Source organism: Phocoena sinus, chromosome 19 (genome assembly GCF_008692025.1).
Source record: "Phocoena sinus isolate mPhoSin1 chromosome 19, mPhoSin1.pri, whole genome shotgun sequence".
Taxonomy (NCBI): domain Eukaryota; kingdom Metazoa; phylum Chordata; class Mammalia; order Artiodactyla; family Phocoenidae; genus Phocoena; species Phocoena sinus.
This window is the reverse complement of record NC_045781.1, coordinates 13029188-13049689: the sequence shown is the minus strand read 5'-3', so window position 1 is coordinate 13049689 and position 20502 is coordinate 13029188. Positions and strand designations below refer to the sequence as shown.

At 51.8% G+C, this 20502-nt stretch overlaps 1 protein-coding gene across 5 annotated transcripts; it reads right to left on the bottom strand.

The window, feature by feature from the left end:
• Positions 1-1116: 1116 nt before the first annotated feature.
• On the bottom strand, positions 1117-20015 carry LOC116744211 (galectin-4-like). 5 transcript variants are annotated; one of them, XM_032613639.1, is made up of 19 exons: positions 19908-20015; positions 19296-19503; positions 19082-19170; positions 12102-12226; positions 11970-12018; positions 11769-11833; positions 10953-11023; positions 10791-10862; positions 10379-10529; positions 8383-10200; positions 7971-8059; positions 6183-6387; positions 4683-4817; positions 2571-2597; positions 2409-2447; positions 2208-2237; positions 1818-1906; positions 1464-1629; positions 1117-1382 (listed from the first exon to the last, which is right to left on the bottom strand). In XM_032613639.1, exons 1-10 carry the CDS (start codon positions 19957-19959, stop codon positions 10096-10098), a joined length of 987 nt encoding a protein of 328 aa, XP_032469530.1. In that variant the 5' UTR covers positions 19960-20015; the 3' UTR covers positions 1117-1382; positions 1464-1629; positions 1818-1906; positions 2208-2237; positions 2409-2447; positions 2571-2597; positions 4683-4817; positions 6183-6387; positions 7971-8059; positions 8383-10095. The 5 variants fall into 5 exon arrangements, with proteins under 5 accessions (XP_032469530.1, XP_032469532.1, XP_032469531.1 ...); XM_032613641.1 differs by lacking the exons at positions 10379-10529; positions 10791-10862; positions 10953-11023; ... (4 more) ...; positions 19296-19503; positions 19908-20015 and having other exon boundaries at positions 8383-8466; positions 8592-10092; XM_032613640.1 differs by lacking the exons at positions 10379-10529; positions 10791-10862; positions 10953-11023; ... (4 more) ...; positions 19296-19503; positions 19908-20015 and having other exon boundaries at positions 8383-10092.
• Between the last annotated feature and the right edge of the window lie 487 nt (positions 20016-20502).

Here is a 20502-nt window from a genome sequence, read left to right as displayed (position 1 = left end):
CAATATTTTTTAAAAGCTCCCCAGGGGATTGCAATGTAGGACTGTTTAAGAACTACACTAGGTGAATGAATGAGACAATAAACTGAATGAGTAATTCAATAGACAGTGACAAATGACTGGATATGTGAACAAGCGAGTGAGTGAATGAATGAGTGAATAAATGGATGCATGAAAGTGTAAGTAAATGAACACATTATTAAATCAACACAAAGATGATGATAAAAGGATGTTTGAATGAATGACACATGGTTAGTGGACAGATGAAGAGATAAATGTATGGATAAATAATTGGAAATGGACGGAGGAATAGATCATGAAGAGAAGAATGGATGACTGGATAGATAAAAAATGGACAAATGGATGGATGGATGGATGTGCTGGAAGGCAGAGAACTGCATGGACAAATGGAGGGAGTGAAGAGATGAAAGGATGAATGAAATCTGGATGTAAGCACGGCTGAGTGAATAGACATATGGACTAATAAGTAGTTAGATGTTTGAATGGATGGATGGTCAGATGGACGGGTGAACGGCTGGATGATGGATGGATGAACAAACAGCTAAAATGGAGAGGTAGAGTGGATGGATCATTGAATGTTTAGATGGATGGATGAACATATGCTCGGATGAATGTTTGGAAAGACTGATGGATGATGAGATAGATGGATGGAGGGATGAATGGATGGGTGGATGGATGAAGGGATGGATGAAAAGATGGCTGGACAAACAGACGGATAGATGGATTAGTGAGTGGCTAGATGGTTGGATGTTGAATGGGTATATGGACTTTTGGTTGGATGGATGCAGGGTGGGTGGGACAACAGGCTGTATAGTGGTTGAGTACGTAGCCTTGGGAGCCAGACCACCTCGATTTGGATACTAGTTCTGCCATTTATGGACTCTGTGACCTTGGGCAACAGCTTTATTTTTCTTTGCCTGTCTCTTCATCATTTACAGATGGAAAATAATAATAGTTCCTACCTCCTGGCATTGTGAGGAGTGAATGGGTTCATACACATAAAGCCCTAGATTTATTATGATGAGAGGATGGATGGGCAGATGATTGGATGGCTGAATGGACAGTGCACGATTGAACCAAGAAGGAAGGAACAGTGAGGGAGGTGAACGGGGTCGTGTACACTCACAAGACGCCCTCAGACATTTTATTAGGGGCTTAGAAAGGAGTCCTACAGGATCTTCCTCTGTGTTCCCAGGGGTTATGGCCCCAGATATAGATCAGATCTGGACATAGGACAAGGTGACATCACCCTGGATCTCCACCATGTCCACCCTCTGGAAGGCCGAAAGGCGATGGGAGAAGTCGAAGAGGTGCTGGCCGTTGGCATACACCTTGAAGCGATCCATGCCACAGCGAATGGACAGCTGCAGAGAGAGGGGAGGGCATGAGGCCAGAGCCAGGACAGAGGCTTTGGAGGGAAGCAGGGAAAGAGACCCCAGACTCACATCAAAGAACTGTCCAGGACCAAACGGGTTGTAGGAGACCTTCCTTTCCTCGGCTCCCCACGAGCCATTCAGAAAGCTGTTCCGAACCACACTGCCCTCATTCAGCCGGGGGTTAATGTGCAGAGCCAGGTCCCCTGAGGATCCCACCTTGAAGTTGATGACAAAGCTGGGGGCAGAGAGAAAGGTAGGAGTAAGATGGGTGGGGAGGAGGTGGGGGAGCACTTTGCTTCCCAAGGAAGGAGGGGACTGGGGACTGGATTCCCAGGTCTCCAGTGGAGGAGGCTGAGGGCTCAGTCTCCTAGGACTGAGGGATGAGGAGGACCAAGGATTCACACCTCAATCTAGATTCTGTACCTCTTGGCTGTGGGGGGTACGTAGCCCTTGACAATAATGGTTCTTCGGGCTGTAAGCCCCCCTTGCAGTCTCCCATTAAATGGCACAGGCTGTGGGAAGAGAACATGGTGTCCCATCATCTCTCAGGTCCCCAGAAGCCAGAGGCAGGGATAAATTTTCAGAGAGGGGCTCTCACTTGTCCTGGGAAATGTCCCAAACCCCTAACCTCCACACCCTCTGACCACCAACTCCACCCTCTCCCCACCCCCTCCCGCCCCAAACACCCTCTGCCCACACTATTTCCTACCTTCTCAGGGTTCCCCATGGCTCAGGACCCCCGACCCACCACCAGTTCCTGCTTCCCCACAAACTGCCCACCACAGAACCCTAAATTCCCACCAGAGACCTTACCGGGTTGAAGGTTGGGGGTCCTTCCATGCTCTGTGAAGTGAGGAAGAGTTATTCTATAATATTTGGCAAATATTAGGCCCACCTACTCCATGCAGGCGTAGCTCTAGGTGCTGGATTAGTACAACTGGGGATCCAGTCTCCCTGACCACCCTCCAGTTCTTGCCACCCACCCCCAAATGGCCACACAACCCCCCCACTTACAGGGAGGTTACTTGGCTCTTGGCAGCACTGCCCGGGACCCTACACAGATGGACGGAAGGCATGAATGGAGAGAGGCTGGGGGTCCTTTGGCTGCCTTAGGACCTCCTCAGCCACTGAACCCCACCTCAAGGGGAAGTCCGTCACCCACCAGCAGGTACTTACTGGGTACGTCGGATTAGGCATGGGTATCTGTGGGCACAGAAGGAGAAGGAGGCAATGAGGGGGACCCTAAACTAGGGCCTGGAGAGTGTCAAGGATGCCCGCCCCAGGGCAGCCTACCACCACCATCCAAGGGAACTCGGGGTCAAAGGGTAGCACCCAGATGGCTCATTCATGGAGAGGAACTCGCCGTGTTTAGGGATCTCCAGTGCACAGCGAACTCAGCCCACTCCTTTAGGACAAGGCTGGTAAATTCTGTTTCTGTCCCCACCTCTGTCCTGGCTTTCTGCTGACCCAGGACACTCATCCACTCCTCTCCTCCCTCCAGGAGCCACACGATAAAGCGTGCACCCTCATTACACACTCCCAGGCCCACACAACACCCTGCTCACCTCGTCTCCAACCATGATTTGCCCCTCACTCTACATGCGCACCCCTGGGGCAACTAGGGGTGCTTTAACCAGCCAAGTTCCTGTCTCTCCCTTGCCTGTCTCAGCTCTTTCAGTCTGTGTGTGACTCTGTTTCTGTTTCTCAGCCCCTCTTACTCGCTGTCTCTGTTCCTCTCTCGTCCTCACCTTCTCACCAGTGGTTCCTTTCCCCGCCAAACAATTTTTATTCACTCTTTCTGTTTCTGATGCACTCATTTCTGCCTCGACTTCCGCTTTAAGCCAGCTATCCTGAAGGTCCTTTAAAAGTTGCTTCATTGTTGTTTTTCTTTTTATTCTAGCCGCGTTGAGCATTTTGCAGGATCTTAGTTCCCTGATCAGGGATTGAACCCGGGCCCTCAGCAGTGAAAGTGAGGAGTCCTAACCACTGGACCGCCAGGGAATTCCCATGTTGTTTTTCTTTTTAAAATACATTGATGAGGGAATTCCCTGGCGGTCCAGCGGTTAGGACTTGGCACTCTCATTGTGGGGGCCCAGGGTTTGATCCCTGGTCAGGGAACTAAGATTCCGTAAGCCATGCAGTGTGGCCATAAGTAAGTAAGTAAATAAATAATAAAATAAAATACATTGATGAAACACAACAGTAAAATGAACACCCATAGGCCCAAGGCCACCTTAGGGATGAAGACATTCCCAGCATTTCCTCATCAGGGAGGCAGAGGAGTGGTTTGATCCGTGCCTCTGCCGCTTACGAGCTCCATGATCTTGGGCAAGTTACTGAAGCACTCCGTGCCTGTAGAATGGGGCTCAGGATCACCAGTGCACTTTCCCCTTGGAGGAGCTGGGGGACTTACAGGTTGGGAAGGGTAGAGCCCTCAGCTGAAGGACATGCCAGAAGGACATGCCTCAGAAGGACATTCTGAGGTTTGGGCTTCTCCAAGTAGTGTTGCTGTGGGGTTCTAGTGCTTGTGTCTTAGCCAGTTGTTCACCGTGGACCTGGTAGTGGGGTTTCACGGTCACCGGTGTGTGTCTGTTCAGCTTCCGTAGATGCTGCCCAGTTATTTCCCGAGGTATGGGAGTGTCGGCCAGTCCACGGCTTCACCAGCCGCGGGTATGATGTGCCTTTCCCGTTACAGCCCTTCTGGCAGGTGTGTAGTGGTAGCTCCCTGTGATGGGCAGTGAATTTCCCAGCTGACTCATGACGTCAGGCAACTTCTCAGAAACATGTTTGCTACTCCTGTGGTTTTTGTCCCTCCCTGTCATCACTTTCTGACTCAGCTTACACACCTCCTTCTCCTCCAGAAAGCCCTTTCTAAGACTTTCCAGGGACTTCCCTGGCCGTCCAGTGGTTGGGACTCTGCGCTTTCACTGCCAAGGGCCAGGGTTCAATCCCTGGTCAGGGAACTAGGATCCTGCAAGCCACGTGGCACAGCCAAAATAATTAAATAAGTAAATAAAATAAAATGATGGTGTAGAAAATGGTGCCAATACCTTAAAAGAAAAAAGACTCTCCAGACCTCCTGTATGTGCCCCACCCCCGCACTGACGACTTGTGGCCACTACTATCTGGTAACACATCTGTCTTCCCAGTAGACTGTCTTGGTTGCCCCTGGGTCTGTGGCGTCACCTGGCAAAGGGTCTGGCCCAGAGCAGGTGCTCAGGAAATAAGTGAATGTAGGGGTGAATTAAGGAAGAAAGCAAGCAAACAAGAGGGGGACACACCACACACCTGGTTTGGGGCGGGCTGGCCTCCGATGAAGTTGATTGATTGAAGCTGCAGGTCGCCATCCACATGCAGGTGGGTGACCATCTGTAGCGGGATCCGGTGCCCAAACTCATAGAAGGGATCCCCATTTACCACCACCTGGAGGGCAGGGGTCAGGTCAGAGGTGGCACCTCTGACCCTGGAGGGTAGAAAACAGGAAGCAGGAAACAGGGAGATTTTTAACTTGGGGGTCACAAGTTTTGAGGGTGAGCTGGGACAGCCTCAGTGTCAGGAATCTTGAGTCCACCGGTCAGAGGTCAAAAGTCAGCTCACAGATTGGTGGGCAGACGAGAATAGAGAATTTAGCCTGAGGATGGAGATTGGGAGATAACTGAATTGGAGTCCTGGTTTTGGTACCAAATGATTGGGTGTCAGGTCCAGCTCTGACATGTCTTGGCTGTGGGACCTTAGGTAAGTTCACTCACTTCTCTGAGTCTTTGTTTCTGCATCTGTAAAAATGGGATCTCGCTCTGGGACTGTTGGGAAGGCATGTCAGAGGCACTGTGGAAATCTCATGTAGAGCCTTGTCTTGTCATCACATCTCAAGAGTACTGTAAGCCATCACGGTTCTATTTATAGTGCTAAGCAATGGGCACAGCCGAGACCCAGCTCCCCAGGACTGAGAGCTTCCTACACGCTAAGCACTTTACCTGCTGGCATCAACACGGTGATTGGCTCAGCAGCTCCGTGAGGGAGCACAAAACACTGTCCCTGTTGTTCAAGAAAGCAGAGGTTCCAGGTAGTAGAGTGACCAGTTCAAGGTCACATGCTGGGGAGAGGCAAAGCCCAGACTTGAACCCGTGTCTGTCCGAGCTCAAGCCCTAATGTTAACCTTGGTGATGAGGTTAGATATCTGGTGTCTATATGAGGGCAGATAACGTCCAGGTAGGTCATCCTCCCAGAAGACTTCTCCCGTGGGTCAGGCTGGGACAGATGTGCACAGGGTGTCTGATGTGTGTCATTTATGGGGAGGCAGGGGATGGAGAGAACTCCATTCATATTTATGAATCAAATTATATGATAGCTGGGATTTGCTTCTAAATAACCGGAGGGGAAGTGGGAGGTAGAGATAGGAGCAGATGAACCTGGAGTGGACAGCTATCGGTGCTGGCCAAGGAGAGGAGGGCTTCCCAGGACTCTGTGCTTCTGTGTGTGTTTAGACTTCCGATAAGAAAGGGCCAAAATACATACCTCGCAAGAACACGGGAGCAAGATGTTATGCATGAAACACATCAGAAGGCTCTCCGAGGTGGAGGAATGGGAATGAGAAAAAGAGAGGCAGGAGAGGAGGAAAAGAAAAGTGAGGTAGGAAGGGAGGAGGGAGGCGGAAGGGAGAGAGGAAAAATGAAGAAAGAAAGGGAGAGAGGGAGGGATCAGGGGAAGGCAGAAAGGCAGGGAGGGAGGAAGGAAGGGAAGGAGGGAGGGAGGGGTGGGGAGGGGATGCCTCGCCCTCGAGACTCCGACCTTGTAGTGCTCGGCCAAGACCATGAACACCAGCTCGAAGGCGGCACCCTTGCTGAAGGGCATGCTCCTTTTCTTCTCCTCCTTGCCCCAGTTGCCATTATGCCTCGTGTTTAAGACCACCTTATCCCAGCCGTCAAAGCGGGGATTGAAGTGGAAGGCGACGTCTGCCTCTGGGCCCTGGCCCACCTCGAAGTTCACGAAGAACCTGGTGGGACACGAAGGGCTGTTCCCCTGGCCGCCCATTCCAGCGCACTATTGACCCAAGACTGGAGGGGGAGATCGTGCCCCTGCACTCCAAGGGGCAGATTCCCACCGCTACCCCTTTGCTCACTCCCTTCCCTGACCCAGCTTCAAATAAGACTGCTACTGGGACTCCTGCATTTACCCCAGCCCAGTCTGTATCGGCTCAGGTCTCCCTGCCCCCTCCCTGGCTTCTGAAGGTCATTCTCCACACGCAGCCAGAGGGACCCCGTGAAAACCCAAATCGGAGCACCTTCCACAGCTCCCTTCACACCAGCAGCCCCCAAATTATTCCAAGGGGGCAGGTACACACCTGCCTCAGGACCTTTGCACAGGCTGTTCTTTCTGCTTGGAATGCTCTTCCCTCAGATACACCCCAGGCTCCCTCCCTCACCTCCTTCAGGTCTTTGCTGAAAAATTCCCTTCCCAGGAACCTTTCCCTGGCCACCTTATTTAAAGGGACAATGCCACACAACCCCTACCCCACATCTGCTCCCCATCTCCCTTCCCTCCTCATTTGTCTCCATAGCATTTATTGCCATCTGACTTATTATATATCTGACTTATTTATCTGTCTCCTCTACTAGGATGTCAGCTCCACGAGGACAGGGATCTTTGTCCTGTTGGATGCTCTGTCCCCAGCGCCTAGGCACAGAGTGGGTACTCGGTGGACATAGAAACAATGAACAAAGAAACAACAGTCCTATGACATCATTCAATTATCATCACCATTTTTATTTTATCATCACAATTTTAAAACCATAAAAAAAGCTAAGTGGACTTCCCTGGTGGCGCAGTGGTTAAGAATCCGCCTGCCAATGCAGAGGACACAGGTTTGAACCCTGGTCCGGGAAGATCCCACATGCCGTGGAGCAACTAAGCCCGTGCACCACAACTACTGAGCCCACATACCACAACTACTGAAGCCCACAAACCTAGAGCCCGTGCTCCACAACAAGAGAAGCCACCGCAGTGAGAAGCCCGCGCACCGCAACAAAGAGTAGCCCTCCCGCCACCACTCGCCTCAACTAAAGAAAGCCCGCATGGAATGAAGACCCAACGCTGCCAAAAATAAATCTAAAAAATTAAAGAAAACAAGAAGCTAAAAGAGTTGTTGTAGTGCTGAATATACGACTCTATATGTTTTACATATTGAATCCTCAAAACCCATTTTATAGATAAAGCACACAGAGCTTTCCCAGTCACACGTTTGGTAAGTGACAGAGCTGGGACATGAACTCAGGTGGACCAGCTCTGAGACTGTGATCTTAATTCATGCTGTCATACCCAACAATTCCAATCCAGTGTCCCAACTCTGGGGCCACCTGTCATGGTGCGTCTCCCTAACACCTCCCAGCCCCCCTCCTGATCCGATCACCAAGCCCTGGACGCCCCAGACCAGAGCTGTTCTTTGGCCATCAGGTGCAGTGGCATAGAGCCCTCCTCTCAGCGGTGGGGAGGAAGGGAAATAGGCCTCCTGCACCTGGGCTGGAAGCCCCCTGTTTGTAGCCCCCTCCCAGCCTAGCCTGGCATGGGGGAGGGTCTTACCTCTTCATATGCTCGCTAGCCACTCCTTGGATGTAAATGGACATTCCAACTCTGAGACTGCCTGGGATGGGCCTGTGGTAGGGCAGCGTCTGCAGAAGGGGCCAGGTGAGGGGCCTCAAAGGTCATCTGCCTATTGCAGCCCTTACTACTCAGTCAGAAGCCCCTCCAGCCCCCCTCCCTTAAGCAAGGGAGAGGAAACCAAGGGGTGAGGGATCAGCGTGAAGATGAAGAAGGCTGAGAGCTGGAGATGGATGTAAATAGTCTATCAGGGTGGGAGTAAGTCAAGCCCCAGGGTCAGTACTGGGTAAATCAGACCCACAACGCCCGGGTGGCTGCCTCTGAGGATCAGGGTGAGGGTAAATTGGTGCGTGGAGGTCAGGGTGGAGCTAAGCCAGGGACTAGGGTATCTCACCGGGTTGTAGGTGGGCTGGTAGCCTGGTGCAGGAACAAAGGCCATCTTGAGAGGCTGGGCTGGTGGCTTCTACGGTGAGAAGAGCTGCAGGAGTAGGGAATGGCGGCAGATAGCGGCTGGTGGGTGGCTCTTATACCTGAGGATAAGGGAGTGGCTGGCAGGGCAGGGTCCACCAACTTCCAGGGCACCCCCAGTCTCCCTTCTCTTACCAGCCTCACTGGTAACCAGCCAGAACCCAGATCTTCTGGGCCAGGCCTGGGGTACTCAGCTCAGGACCGCCTCCTCTAGGCCCTTCTGCAAAGAGGAAGTGCTGGCGAACTTTGGCCCTTCAAGGGCCTTATCAGAGCCCATAAAAACCTGGCTGACCCTTTGCTGTCGGAGGGAGGGTGAGGCCAGGAGGGTTGGGCAGGGTAAGGCTAAAAGGAGTGGCCCAGGACAGATGGACAACGGAAACAAGTGAAAAAGCAAGGAGGAACTGGGCACTCTTGATACTCCCAGGAACTGTTCAAGGACCTCAGTTTATTGCTGCATGCCTCTAGTATGTACGTTATGTTGTATATGTAGTGGTTTAGACCACTGACTTCTGAAGCCTGAGGTTCTGGGTTAAACTCCTTCCTTTGCCACTTCTTCGCTGTTTGATCTTGTGTCAGTGCTTTAACCTCAATTTGCCCATTTGCCCATCTGTTAAATAGGGAATATTAATAGTATTAACCTCATAGGGTCCTTGAAAGGAATTACTAAGTTAATAAATATTCATAACAGGACGTGGCATATAGGAGACACTAAATTAATGCTTGGGGACTTCCCTGGTGGTCCAGTGGTTAGGACTCCGTGCTTTCACTGCCGTGGCGCTGGGTTCCATCCCTGGTCAGGGGAACTAAGATCCCACAAATCTCCCGCAAGCCGCACGGCGCGGCCAAAAAAAAAGAAAAAAAGGAAAATAATACCTTGTAAATTAATGCTTGGTCTCTTGCCCTCACTCCAAACGTAAATCCAGGACGTTGGTTTATTTATTTATTTTTTTTTTGGCCACGCCACGCAGCTTGCGGGATCTTCGTTCCCCCACAGGGGATTGAACCCGGGCCACTGCAGTGAAAGCCCTAAGCACTGGACCGCCAGGGAATTCTCCAGGAGGTTGGGATTATATATGGAAAAGAGAACTCAGAGCTTAGAGAAGTGAGGCAGTTGGCCCAAGACTGGGTAGCAGCAGAACCCTAGCCAGACTCCAGCACCGGAACCTACTATGCTGTGTAGTGAGTGGGGGCCAGGCAGGGGAAATGCCGCCCTCAAGCCTGGGGCAGGCAGGAAGACTGTCTGTGGCCTTTCACATGACTTGCTACCAGCCCTGGCCTGCCCACTGCCACTCTGAATGGTCATCACCTGCATGGCTTCCATGCCCATTGGTCATATCTCTGTCCCCAACTTTCAGCACAACCGTGGTCTTTGGAGCCCCCAGGATCATAATGTTAACCCCCTTTCTGCCTCGCCTCTCTCTCCAATAAGGACACCGGGTTCTTTATATTGCTTTATTGTTCGTGGGGCGAAGACAAGGCAGGAGTAAAGCTGTGTCATAAAGTTATAAACAGGGAGACTGGCAAAGAAGACAGCGAGGGGGACCATCTTCACTAATCCTCCCTCTCTGTGAATGAGGAAGCGCAGTCATGAGACGGGACAAAGCTAGACCCTGGGCCAGGACCTGGGATGAAGAGCCTCTCAGAGCTTGGAGAAGGTGATGGTCTTCAGTTCCTTCTTCTCCATTAAGGCCTGGAGAGACTTAACGACATCCTCTGTCTGCAGCATGCTCATGTTCCAGGATTTCTGGATAAAGACGGCGGCGGGGAATGGAAAGGATACGGGAAGATTTTAATTGGACCAATGAAAACTAGGAGATAGCAGCGCACCAGTCAGAGGACAAGGCCTGCAAGGGGCCGCTGTGCCCTGATTGGTTGCTCTGGGATCAGAGAAGGGATGTGATTGGTCGGACGGAGAGTCTCACCATGAAGTTGAGGCTGTCTGTCACCGAATGGTCGCGGGAGTAGAGCAGGTTGATCTTGGTGCTCTGCACCGCCACGGGGCTCTTGCTGGAAATCTCGGCTGCCAGGGCGAAGGCCGCATCAAGCATGACCTCCTTGTCTGGGAAGACCCGGCTGAGGATGAAAGGCATTTGCAGTCGGCGGTCTGAGAAGAGCTCTCCTCTCCCTCTCATGGATGAACAAGTGGCCAATCACAGTAGAAAATGGAAGATACCACAGTGAAATGGACCAATCAGAGCAGGGCAGTAGACTCCAGACCACCCAGAGAGAGGAGGCCACTTGGAATCCATGAGTTAAGGTACTCGGGGATCCAGAGAGCCCCACCCAGGTCTGGCTGCCCCTGAGCTCTTATCCAGCACAGGCCTCAGCCCCTACCTGACCAGCCCACAGTCCAGGGCCTCGTCAGCCATCATCTTGCGGGCAGTGAAGGCCAGCTCGTTGACCAGGCTGCAAGAGGGCAGAGCGTGTCGGGGATGGCAGTCATCCCAGGTCTAGGAGATGTCCTGCCGTCCCCTCCCCCAGGCTCCTCTCACCCACCTCTGGTTCCCGATGACTCTGGGCAGTCGCTGCAGGGTTCCCACATCCGCTGCCAAACCTAGGTCCACCTCCTGGGGGGAGCAATCCTGTCCGTGCTTAGTTTCTGCCCACTACTGTCCCCCATGCAACCTCAATGCCAATGAAATTCCGCATTTACTGCAGAGGTCCCACCCCACCCCCACCTCAGAGACTCCCATTCCAAACACCCCGTTTCATTCCCATCCACGTACTTTTGCCCATATAGGTTCCTTCGGTCTAGAATACAGCCCACCTTCCAATTCTTCTGCCCTCCCAATTCTTTGAGGTCAGCTGCATCTATCTCCAGACAGAAGCCGTGCTTATCCCTGCCCTGCCCCCCTCCAACCATGAGCTCCATCGTGCCTCCCGCCCCCTCCAGCACTGACGCCAAGCAGCGCCCCCAGCCTCAACCCCTCCCTGACAACTTGACTCACTCCTGACCTCACACTGACTGCATGGCCTACCCTTGACTTCCTCCCTGGCCAAGTGTTACTTTTCTTTTCTTTTTTTTTTTTTTGCTCCTGTGGCACGTGGGATCTTAGTTCCCTGACCAGGGATCAAACAGGCGCCCCCTGCCTCGGAAGCGTGGAGTCTTAACCATTGGACCACCAGGGAAGTCCCAAGGGTTACTTTTTAAGGTTCAGTTCTAACTACCTCTTCCATGAAGCCGTCTAGACTCACTCGCACCCCCTTAGCTTGCTCTGTCCCTGCTCTACCCCTGCTCTGACCTGTCTCTGCCACTCATTTCCCAGCTCTAAGCAGGGCCCAAGGAAGCAGAAGCTCGGTAGAATGGCTCACCTTCACCTGGAAGGAAGCATCCTGGGTACAGTACCGGATGTCACAGGCAGTGATAAGATCCACTCCTGGGAAGTAGAGGCCAGGGACACTAAACAACCACAGGACTGCTCCCTACCCCCACCCCCACCCCCAGACTGTGGGGTTGCACCTTGGGCCAAAGTCTAACTGGCAACAGATCTGGGTGGCTGGCTGCAGACTCACCCGCACCAATGCAGCCCCCATGGATGGCGCCAATCACCGGCTTAGGGCACTGGAAGGGGACAGGAGGGGCAGGGTCAAGGCTGGTCCAGGAGTGGCAGGAAGGGGGTTGCCCTGCTAGCCTCCCAGGGTCACCTTCTCGATGACGCTGAAGGTCTCTTGGTATCTGCTGAGGAGGCTATGGAGGTGCCAGCTGATACGGGCCACGTCGTCTCCTGCGGGCTGAAGGAGGCCTGAAGCCATGTCCACGAAGTCGATACCTGGTGGGGAGATCTGGGGAGGCTCACCTAGCCGCCCAGGCCCAACCCGTCGCCCTGGCTAGAGTTCAGAGGCCACGCAAACCACCACAGTGGAGGCAGCAACTCACACAGGAGGGACTGCCTTTGGGGTGTGAAGACAAGGCAAGCTAACGTATATCGAGTCTTTGCTCACTTTAGCCTCACAATGACCCTCTGAGGTAGGTCCTATTACTACTGCCATTTTCCTGGGGGAGAAACTGAGGCACGGGGAGCTTAAATCACACGCCCAAGGTCACACTGGCTTGTGAACAGTGGAACTGCAATTTCAAGCCCAGAACTATGCAGCTGGCTCCAGGGGCCGTGCTTTTCGCTGTGATGCCAGATGGCCTGGAGGTCAAGGTTTTGGGCACGAGCAACTGCGTCAAAGGTGGTGATGTTTCCTGAGACAGGAAGCTCGGAAATGGAGACATTTTTGTGGCTCCAACTTTAAGACAATCCCAAGTCTGACCTTTCCTCCACTGACCTGCCGCCACAGTCTGTTCCCCACATGCGGCCAGAGGGCACTTGTGATCACCTCAGGGCCCTCTCTTCTCCCCGACGCCCCCCATCCCTCCTACTTAGAATGAAATGCCAGGTCTTCTGCCAAGACCTTACCAGCCCTGCACAGGCACCACCTCCAGCATATGCCACTGGGCACGCGGGCCTCCATCAGCCGTTCCGACAACACGTTCGCTTCCTAGGGCCTCTGTGCCTGCTCCTCCCTCTGCCTAGAACAGCCCTTCCCCAGCGATCAGGCCACAGTTCAAAGGCCACCTCCTCAGAGAGGCCTCCTCTGGGCACCCTGGCTAAACTGCAGCCTGTCACCTTTCACCTCCTTTCTCGGCCATATCTCCCGCACTGCCTTCTTGTTACCACATAACTGTATGCTTATCTCCTTTAGTGCCTGTCTCCCTTTCCAGGATGTGAGCTCCATGAGCGGAGGAGTTTGTCTTCCCCACCTCCCCACCCCCAAGGAGTTTGGCTTTTTGCCCACCGCTGTATCCCCAGTGCCTACCAGGGCCTAGCACACAGCAGGTGCTCAATAAGTGAACAAGACAGACAACAATCTCTGCCCCCATGGAGCTGCCCTTCTATGGGAAACAAACAGGTAAGAAGATACATTTTGTCAGGTGGCAGTAAGTACTAAAAGAAAATTAAAGGAGGGGAGTGGAATGGAGTGTGTGTGTGTGTGTGTGTGTGTGTGTGTGCGTGCGTGTGTGTGCACAGTGAGGGCTCTTGCAGTATTAAGTAGGGTGGTCAGGGACCCTCTTAACTGAAAAAGTGACATATGAATAAAGATCTGAAGGACCACAAGGGAGGGAGCTGTAGGGATAAGAGAGTTCTACACGTCAGGAACAGCCAGTGCAAAGGTCCTGCGGTAGGAATGCCCCCGGTGTCTGTGTGGAGGACCACTGAGGCCAGCGTAGTGGAGTGAGCAAGGGGGAAAGCAGGAAAAGCCAACGTCAGAGAGGTGACAGAGGCAGACTCTGTGGGGCCTTGTGGGCTAAGAGGAGGACTTTGGCTTTGACTCTGAGTGAGGTGGAGTTACGGGGTGGTTCTGAGCAGAATTTTCTTCTTCCGGAGGTGAATCATTCGCATCCTTTTGCCTGTCCTCTGAACAATGCTATTTGACAAACCTGAAAAATCACTCCCACCTTCAGCCACCCCCGACTCTCTGGTGCCTGCACAGGCTTATTTAAATGAACGAGAACACAGGAGTGTTGACTCAGGATACAGCTGAATTTGTGCAAGTTAAATATGGGTAAGACAGAACTCCTCTGTGTGACCCTGGCCAGGTCACTCCATCCTTTGGGTTTTGGGTTTCTGCTCTGTAAAATGAGCCTAAAATCCTCCCGAGAGCTGATGGGGCTGCAAGGATTCAAGTGACAGAGCCCAGAGGCGCTTTGAGCAATGCCTGGCACGTAATGGCATCACAACAGTTACTATTATTATATACTCCGTCTCAGCCGAGGCCAGAACCGCCTGCATCAGCCTGCAGACATCTGCCAGCTTCCCACTAGGCCTGCACAGCTTGTAGGACTCAGTGGGAGCCACGCTTACCCCCAGAACAAGCCCATCTTGGCACCTGGCCATACCTCCTCCCGCTGTTTTTGCTGGTTTATCTGCCCTACCTGGATCTGCAGATGCGGGTGTCTGCAACCCCTTGGAATAAACGGCCCCAGACCACGGTACAAGGTGTCCCCCTCCAGAGTCAGAAGTCATTCCGGAGAGGTCCCCTATCTCGTTCCCTGGGAACCTCAGTGTTTCAGATCTCCTTCATCATCACAATTAAGTTATTTATAATCATCAATAATAACAGCTACGGGGACTTCCCTGGTGGCGCCAGTGGTTAAGAACCTGCCTGCCAATGCAGGGGACACAGGTTTGAGCCCTGGTCCGGGAAGATCCCACATGCCGCGGAACAACTAAGCCCGTGAGCCGTAACTACTGAGCCTGCGCTCTAGAGCCCGCGAGCCGCAACTACCGAGCCTGTGTGCCACAACTACTGAAGCCTGCGCGCCTAGAGCCCGTTCTCTGCAACAAGAGAAGCCACCGCAACGAGAAGCCTGCACACCGCAACGAAGAGTAGCCCCTGCTCGCTGCAACTAGAGAAAGCCCGTGCGCAGCAACGAAGACCCAATGCAGCCTAAAATAAATAAATTTATTTAAAAAAAAAATAATAGCAGCTACATTAATAAAAGTTCCACATGAATTAATGTTTTGTGCCTATTAACTCGTTTCATCCTCACGGCAACCTGATGAGGTGGGGGCTCACAGCATCTCTCTTTTCTTCAGATGAGACCACAGAGAGGTGAAGGTGTGTGCGGCTGGCAGGGGTGGGAGGTGGCGGGCTCCTCCAGCTAGGCATACTTTGAACCAGCCTGTCAGACACCTGGGCCATAGTCACTTAGCCGTGAAGAGCGAGGATTCTGCAGCAAGGCAGCCCATGTTCAAAAATCCCAGCAGTGAGAACTGGGCAAGTTTCTTCCTCTCTCTGGGTCTCAGTTTCCTTACCTATCAAATGGCGATGGGGACTGAGCCTGTCTCATAGGGTCGTGGTGAGAATTAATACGTGTAAGGTGCTCAGAGACACTCCGCAAATGTAAATAAGTGTGGGCTAGTTCTTTTTTTCTTTTTTTTTTAAATTAGTAGTTTCATTCTATCATTGAAACTGCTAATTAAGTTGAGTTTCTTCTTTCTGGCCTTCAGATTGAAAATGGGACGAGACGGCCACAATCAGCTGTGAGCTGAAAGATGAGGACCCCAAGCCTGGCACGGCTACACATGAACCCTCATCCTGCACTCCATGAGGGAAAGGGCTCAGAAACACGGGCTGCTTTCTGTTTCTAGGTCCGCGGCACCCAGGAAGGGGGCTGGCACTGGAATGCTGAATGGATGAACAAAGGAATGAAGGAGAACAGAGAGAGTGGTAGAAAGAAAACAACGGACACGACGTGCGGAGATGTTAACAGACGAAACAAATACATTGTCTGAGCAGGATGAACTGTCATTACAGACTAGAGCGTCTGATGTCTCTGTGATGTCACTGCTTGGAACTGACCCAGCTCAGGGCAGGGGGCACTCGTCTGGAGTCGCCCTGGCTTCTGCTGACTCATTGGCTTCTTCCCAGGCCCCTGATTCTTTTTTTGTTTTGTTTTGTTTTTTGCAGTACGCGGGCCTCTCACTGCTGTGGCTTCTCCTGTTGCGGAGCCCAGGCTCCGGATGCGCAGGCTCAGCAGCCATGGCTCACAGGCCCAGCCGCTCCGCGGCATGTGGGATCCTCCCGGACCAGGGGCACGAACCCGTGTCCCCTGCATCGGCAGGCGGACTCTCAACCACTGCGCCACCAGGGAAGCCCCAGGCCCCTGATTCTTGAAGGAGGCTCCTGAGCGCCTCGAGGGTGTTTAAGACGTCCACTGTTGTGTTATTCTTGAATAAAGCAGGAGAGCTTTTGGAAGCCCAGCCAGGGCAGTGTCCCTTCACAGAGATTCAGGGCTAGCCTGGTGACTGAAGGCCTAAGGTTTGGAATTCTCCTCTTGAAGAAGTGCTGTTGGGATAGCTGGGATGCCCCGGTAATGGTTCCTGCCACTTCATTAACAGGCTGTGATAAGAAGTGGAGAGCAGCGCACCTTCTACCTGGGTACTGTGAATTTTGCTGACACAAAGGGTGTCCTCTACCTGGTGTTGGACAGACCCTCGGAACTTCACATCTTTCCTGCCTTAACCTGTGTGAGCAGCTGTCAACCTCCCGGGGTGGGGCGAGGGGACTGCCTAGAAATTTGGGGGCCAAAATCGTTTAGGTGGCCTTTACTTGGTCTTATCAAAAGAATTCCAATAAAATATTTTAAAGCAAATTAAAAAAAAAAAAGAAAGAAATACATTGTTTTACTGTCTGTCTTTACTGAATTGGGAAGTCCATGAGGGCAGGGCCTGGGGCTGCCTCAGTCACCACTGGGACCCCAACATTAGGCTGGGCCCTGTGCAGAAATCAGTGTATGTGACCCTCCACTTCCGGTATGGACCCTCCTACAGGTGCCAACTATGTGCCCTTGTTGGACAAGATCCAATTACCTGAAGGCACCAGGCAGACTCTGGAAGAAGTGACTGGCCAAGTTACCTGTTTTTAAAAAAGTTAACCTGCGGGCAGGCTGAAGTTGTGCTTGAAGAACCAAAGGACAGAGCCCAGGGTGACCTCAGCTGATAGAAAGTGAGGGGGGGAAATTCCAGAAAGCAGAGAGCCAGAGAGGGGAGCCCCAGGTTCTGTGTATAAGCTCTGCCCAGATCTCTTGTTGACCCATAAAGCAGGCGGGCAGCCCAGCAAAGAGATTTAAAACACTGACTCCAACTCAGCTGCTAAAACAGGAAACTCAACACTCTGGAATTATGTAATAGGATCCTGAATTTCAACATCATTTTCTCCCATAGTCCAATATCCAGGATACAATCTAACCTTACTCTGAAAACAAAGAAACAGGAAAATGAGACCCATTTTTTTTCAAGAGAAAAGATAAGAAACAGAGATTGACGCCAAGGCGACCCAGATGTTGGAATTAGGAGACAAGGATTTTAAAACAGCCATTGTAACTACGGTCAATGATGCAAAGAAAAATATGGTTGTGGGACATCCCTGGTGGTCCAGTGGTTAAGCATCTGCCTTTCAATACAGGGGACTCACGTTTGACCCCTGGTTGGGGAACTAAGATCCCACATGCCGAGGGGCAACTAAACCTGAACGCCACAACTACTGAGCACATGGGCCACAAGCAGAGAGAAGTCCACACGTGGCAATGAAGATCCCGAGTGAGCAACTAAGAACCGATGCAGCCAAAGATAAACAAATAAATATTTTTAAAAAATATGATTGTGACAAACAAAAAGATATGAAACTTTAGCAGAGAAATGGAAAATATAAAAAAGAACCAAATGGAAATTTGAGAATTGTGAAGTACAATACAGGCATACCTCATTTTACTGCGCTTCACAGATACTGTTTTTCCTTTTGATTTTTTTGGCTGCACCACACAGCATGTGGGATCTTAGTTCCCTGACCAGGTATCGAACCCATGCCCCATGCATCCCTGCATTGGAAACAGTGAATTTTAACCACTGAACCACTAGGGAAGTCTCACAGATACTGTGTTTTTTACACATTGAAGGTTTCCAGCAACCCTGCATTGTCAAATGGTTAGCATTTTTTAGCAATAAATTATCTTTTAATTAAGGTAAGTACTTTTTTTTTTTTTGCAATACGCGGGCCTCTCACTGTTGTGGCCTCTCCCGTTGCGGAGCACAGACTCCGGACACGCAGGCTCAGCGGCCATGGCTCATGAGCCCAGCCGCTCCACGGCACGTGGGATCCTCCTGGACCGGGGCACGAACCCGTGTCCCCTGCATCAGCACGCGGACTCTCAACCACTGCGCCACCAGGGAAGCCCCTGTACTTTTTTTTTTTTTAGACATAATGCTACTGCACACTTAATAGACTACAATATAGTGTAAATGTAACTTTTACATGCACTGGGAAACCAAAAAGTTCATGTGACTTGCTTTACTGCTATATTCGCTTTATTGTGGTAGTCTAGAACTGAACCCACAATATCTCTGAGGTATGCCTGTATCTGAAATTTTTAAAAATCATTGGATGGGCTTAACAGCAGAACAGAGGTGACAAAGGAGTCGATGAATCTGGTCAATGGAAATTATCCAACCTGAAGAAAAGACCTGTGGGACAATCAAAAGATCTAACAGACATGTAACTGGAAATCAGTTCATGTGGACTGAGTAATTAATTGCACGAAAGCATGCAATTTTTTATTTTTGGCCACGCCACTCGCAGCTTGCAGGATCTTAGTTCCCCGACCAGGGATTGAACCAGGGCCCCTGCAGTGAAAGTGCTGAGTCCTAACCACTGGACTGCCAGGGAATTTCCAGAAAGCGTGTAATTATTACAACACGCTTTACTGACATTAAAAAAAAAAACAGATTCTGGGTGATTAAAGGCCTTGATCAAGGCCACAGACTCAGGATGAAAACCCTGATTTTAGAGCCAATGATCCTGTCATGTTCTGTTGGACTAATTTCATTTCTTTTGTTTTTGCTGCACCGTGCGGCATATAGGGTCCTAGTTCCCCGACCAGGGATGAACCCATGCCTCTTGGAGTGGAAGTGAGGAGTCTTAACCACTGGACCGCCAGGGAAGTCCCATGGACTAATTTCTGTATTTGAAAATGATCAAAGTGGAAGTTAGAAGCTGCTTAAAACACTAATTATGAAGCATTACTCTATTCCCAGGAGCAGGGGAGACTGGCAGGGGTGGGTGTGGAGAGCACCTGGTACCTGAAGTGAACATTTTTCCTGCGCCAGAGATCACCACAGCACGACAGTCTGCATCTTCTGCGATCTTGTTGAAGCACACCACCATCTCGCTGTGGGGGAAAGGGGGAAAGGCTATGTCTGGCGTAGGAATCCCCTGCCCTCAGGCCCACCCCTGCCCAGTCCCTTAGCCCCTGCCTCCTCCTGCAGGCAGGCCTCCAGAATCTGCAGGCCGGACCTCCAGAAGGCCTTGTTCATGGCGTTTCTCTTCTCCGGCCGGTTTAGCTGCACATGCAGGATGTGCTTCTGGGCAGATGTCACCCGAAGGGACTCATAGCTGTGGCCTGGGGCTTCCTCGGGCGCTGCTTTGGAGGGCTCATCTTGCGCAAAGGAGCTCAAGGGATGAAGGTTAAGGCTGAGCCCCAGGTTGGTGCGGGCTGTCAATCCTGGGGAGATGAAGGAAGGGAGAGCCATTGATGACCCCAGATTGGGGGCACAGCACCTTCAAGAGCAGAGGGCACACATCTCGGTGACACTAGATTGGGGAACACAGTCCTGTTAGAGGCCTTGGTTTAGGGAAATACAGACTTTAAGATTAGGGCGCACTTATCAGTGGCCTCAGTATGAGGACCACTTCAGACCCGTGATCGTGGTACTGACTCCAGGTTGGGAACACTGAGCCGTCAGCGACCCGACTGTAAGACACACGCCGTTTGGATGGGGGCACATGGGCCCCTGAGTTTATTAAGGGGCTCGGACCCTGCGAGACCCGGGACAGGCCTCCCCGTCCGACTGTCGCTATGACAGCACGAAAGCTCAACGGACCCCCAAAGGTCAAGAGGTGACTCACGACAGGTCAGCAAGTTGCGGAGCCTCCGAGAAGCCGGGATGACCGCCGCCATAGTTACTGATTCGCTGGAGTAAACCGACAGGAGGAAGCTAAGGGGGCGGGCACAAAAGGCCGCCATGTTTGGTAAGGGCATCGAGGCCGCAGCCTGACCCCGGTGACGGTCCTCTTTTCGCCATCTTTACCAAGGGCAACAGGAAACAGCCTTCTAGCTTCGCCGGCCATTAGAGTGATTCGGTCATGGAACCTTCGGACCAGTAGATACCCGGACTAAGAAAATGGTTCACGCTGCTCTTGGACATTCTGTACAGAATTCACCACAGCTGTTTCATAATGGTGGAGAAATTGAAGACAAATGAATGTCTAAGGGCATAATGGCAGAATAACTGCAGCTCTGCAAGTTTGCAATCATGCATTTGTACCATATTAACAACAAAAAAAAACCACCGGGGGTTTTCCCTAGTGGCACAGTGGTTAAGAATCCTCCTGCCAATGCGAGGGACGTGGGTTCTAGCCCTGGTCCGGGAAGATCCCACATGCCGCGGAGCAACTAAGCCCATGGGCCACAACTACTGAGCCTGCGCTCTAGAGCCAGCGA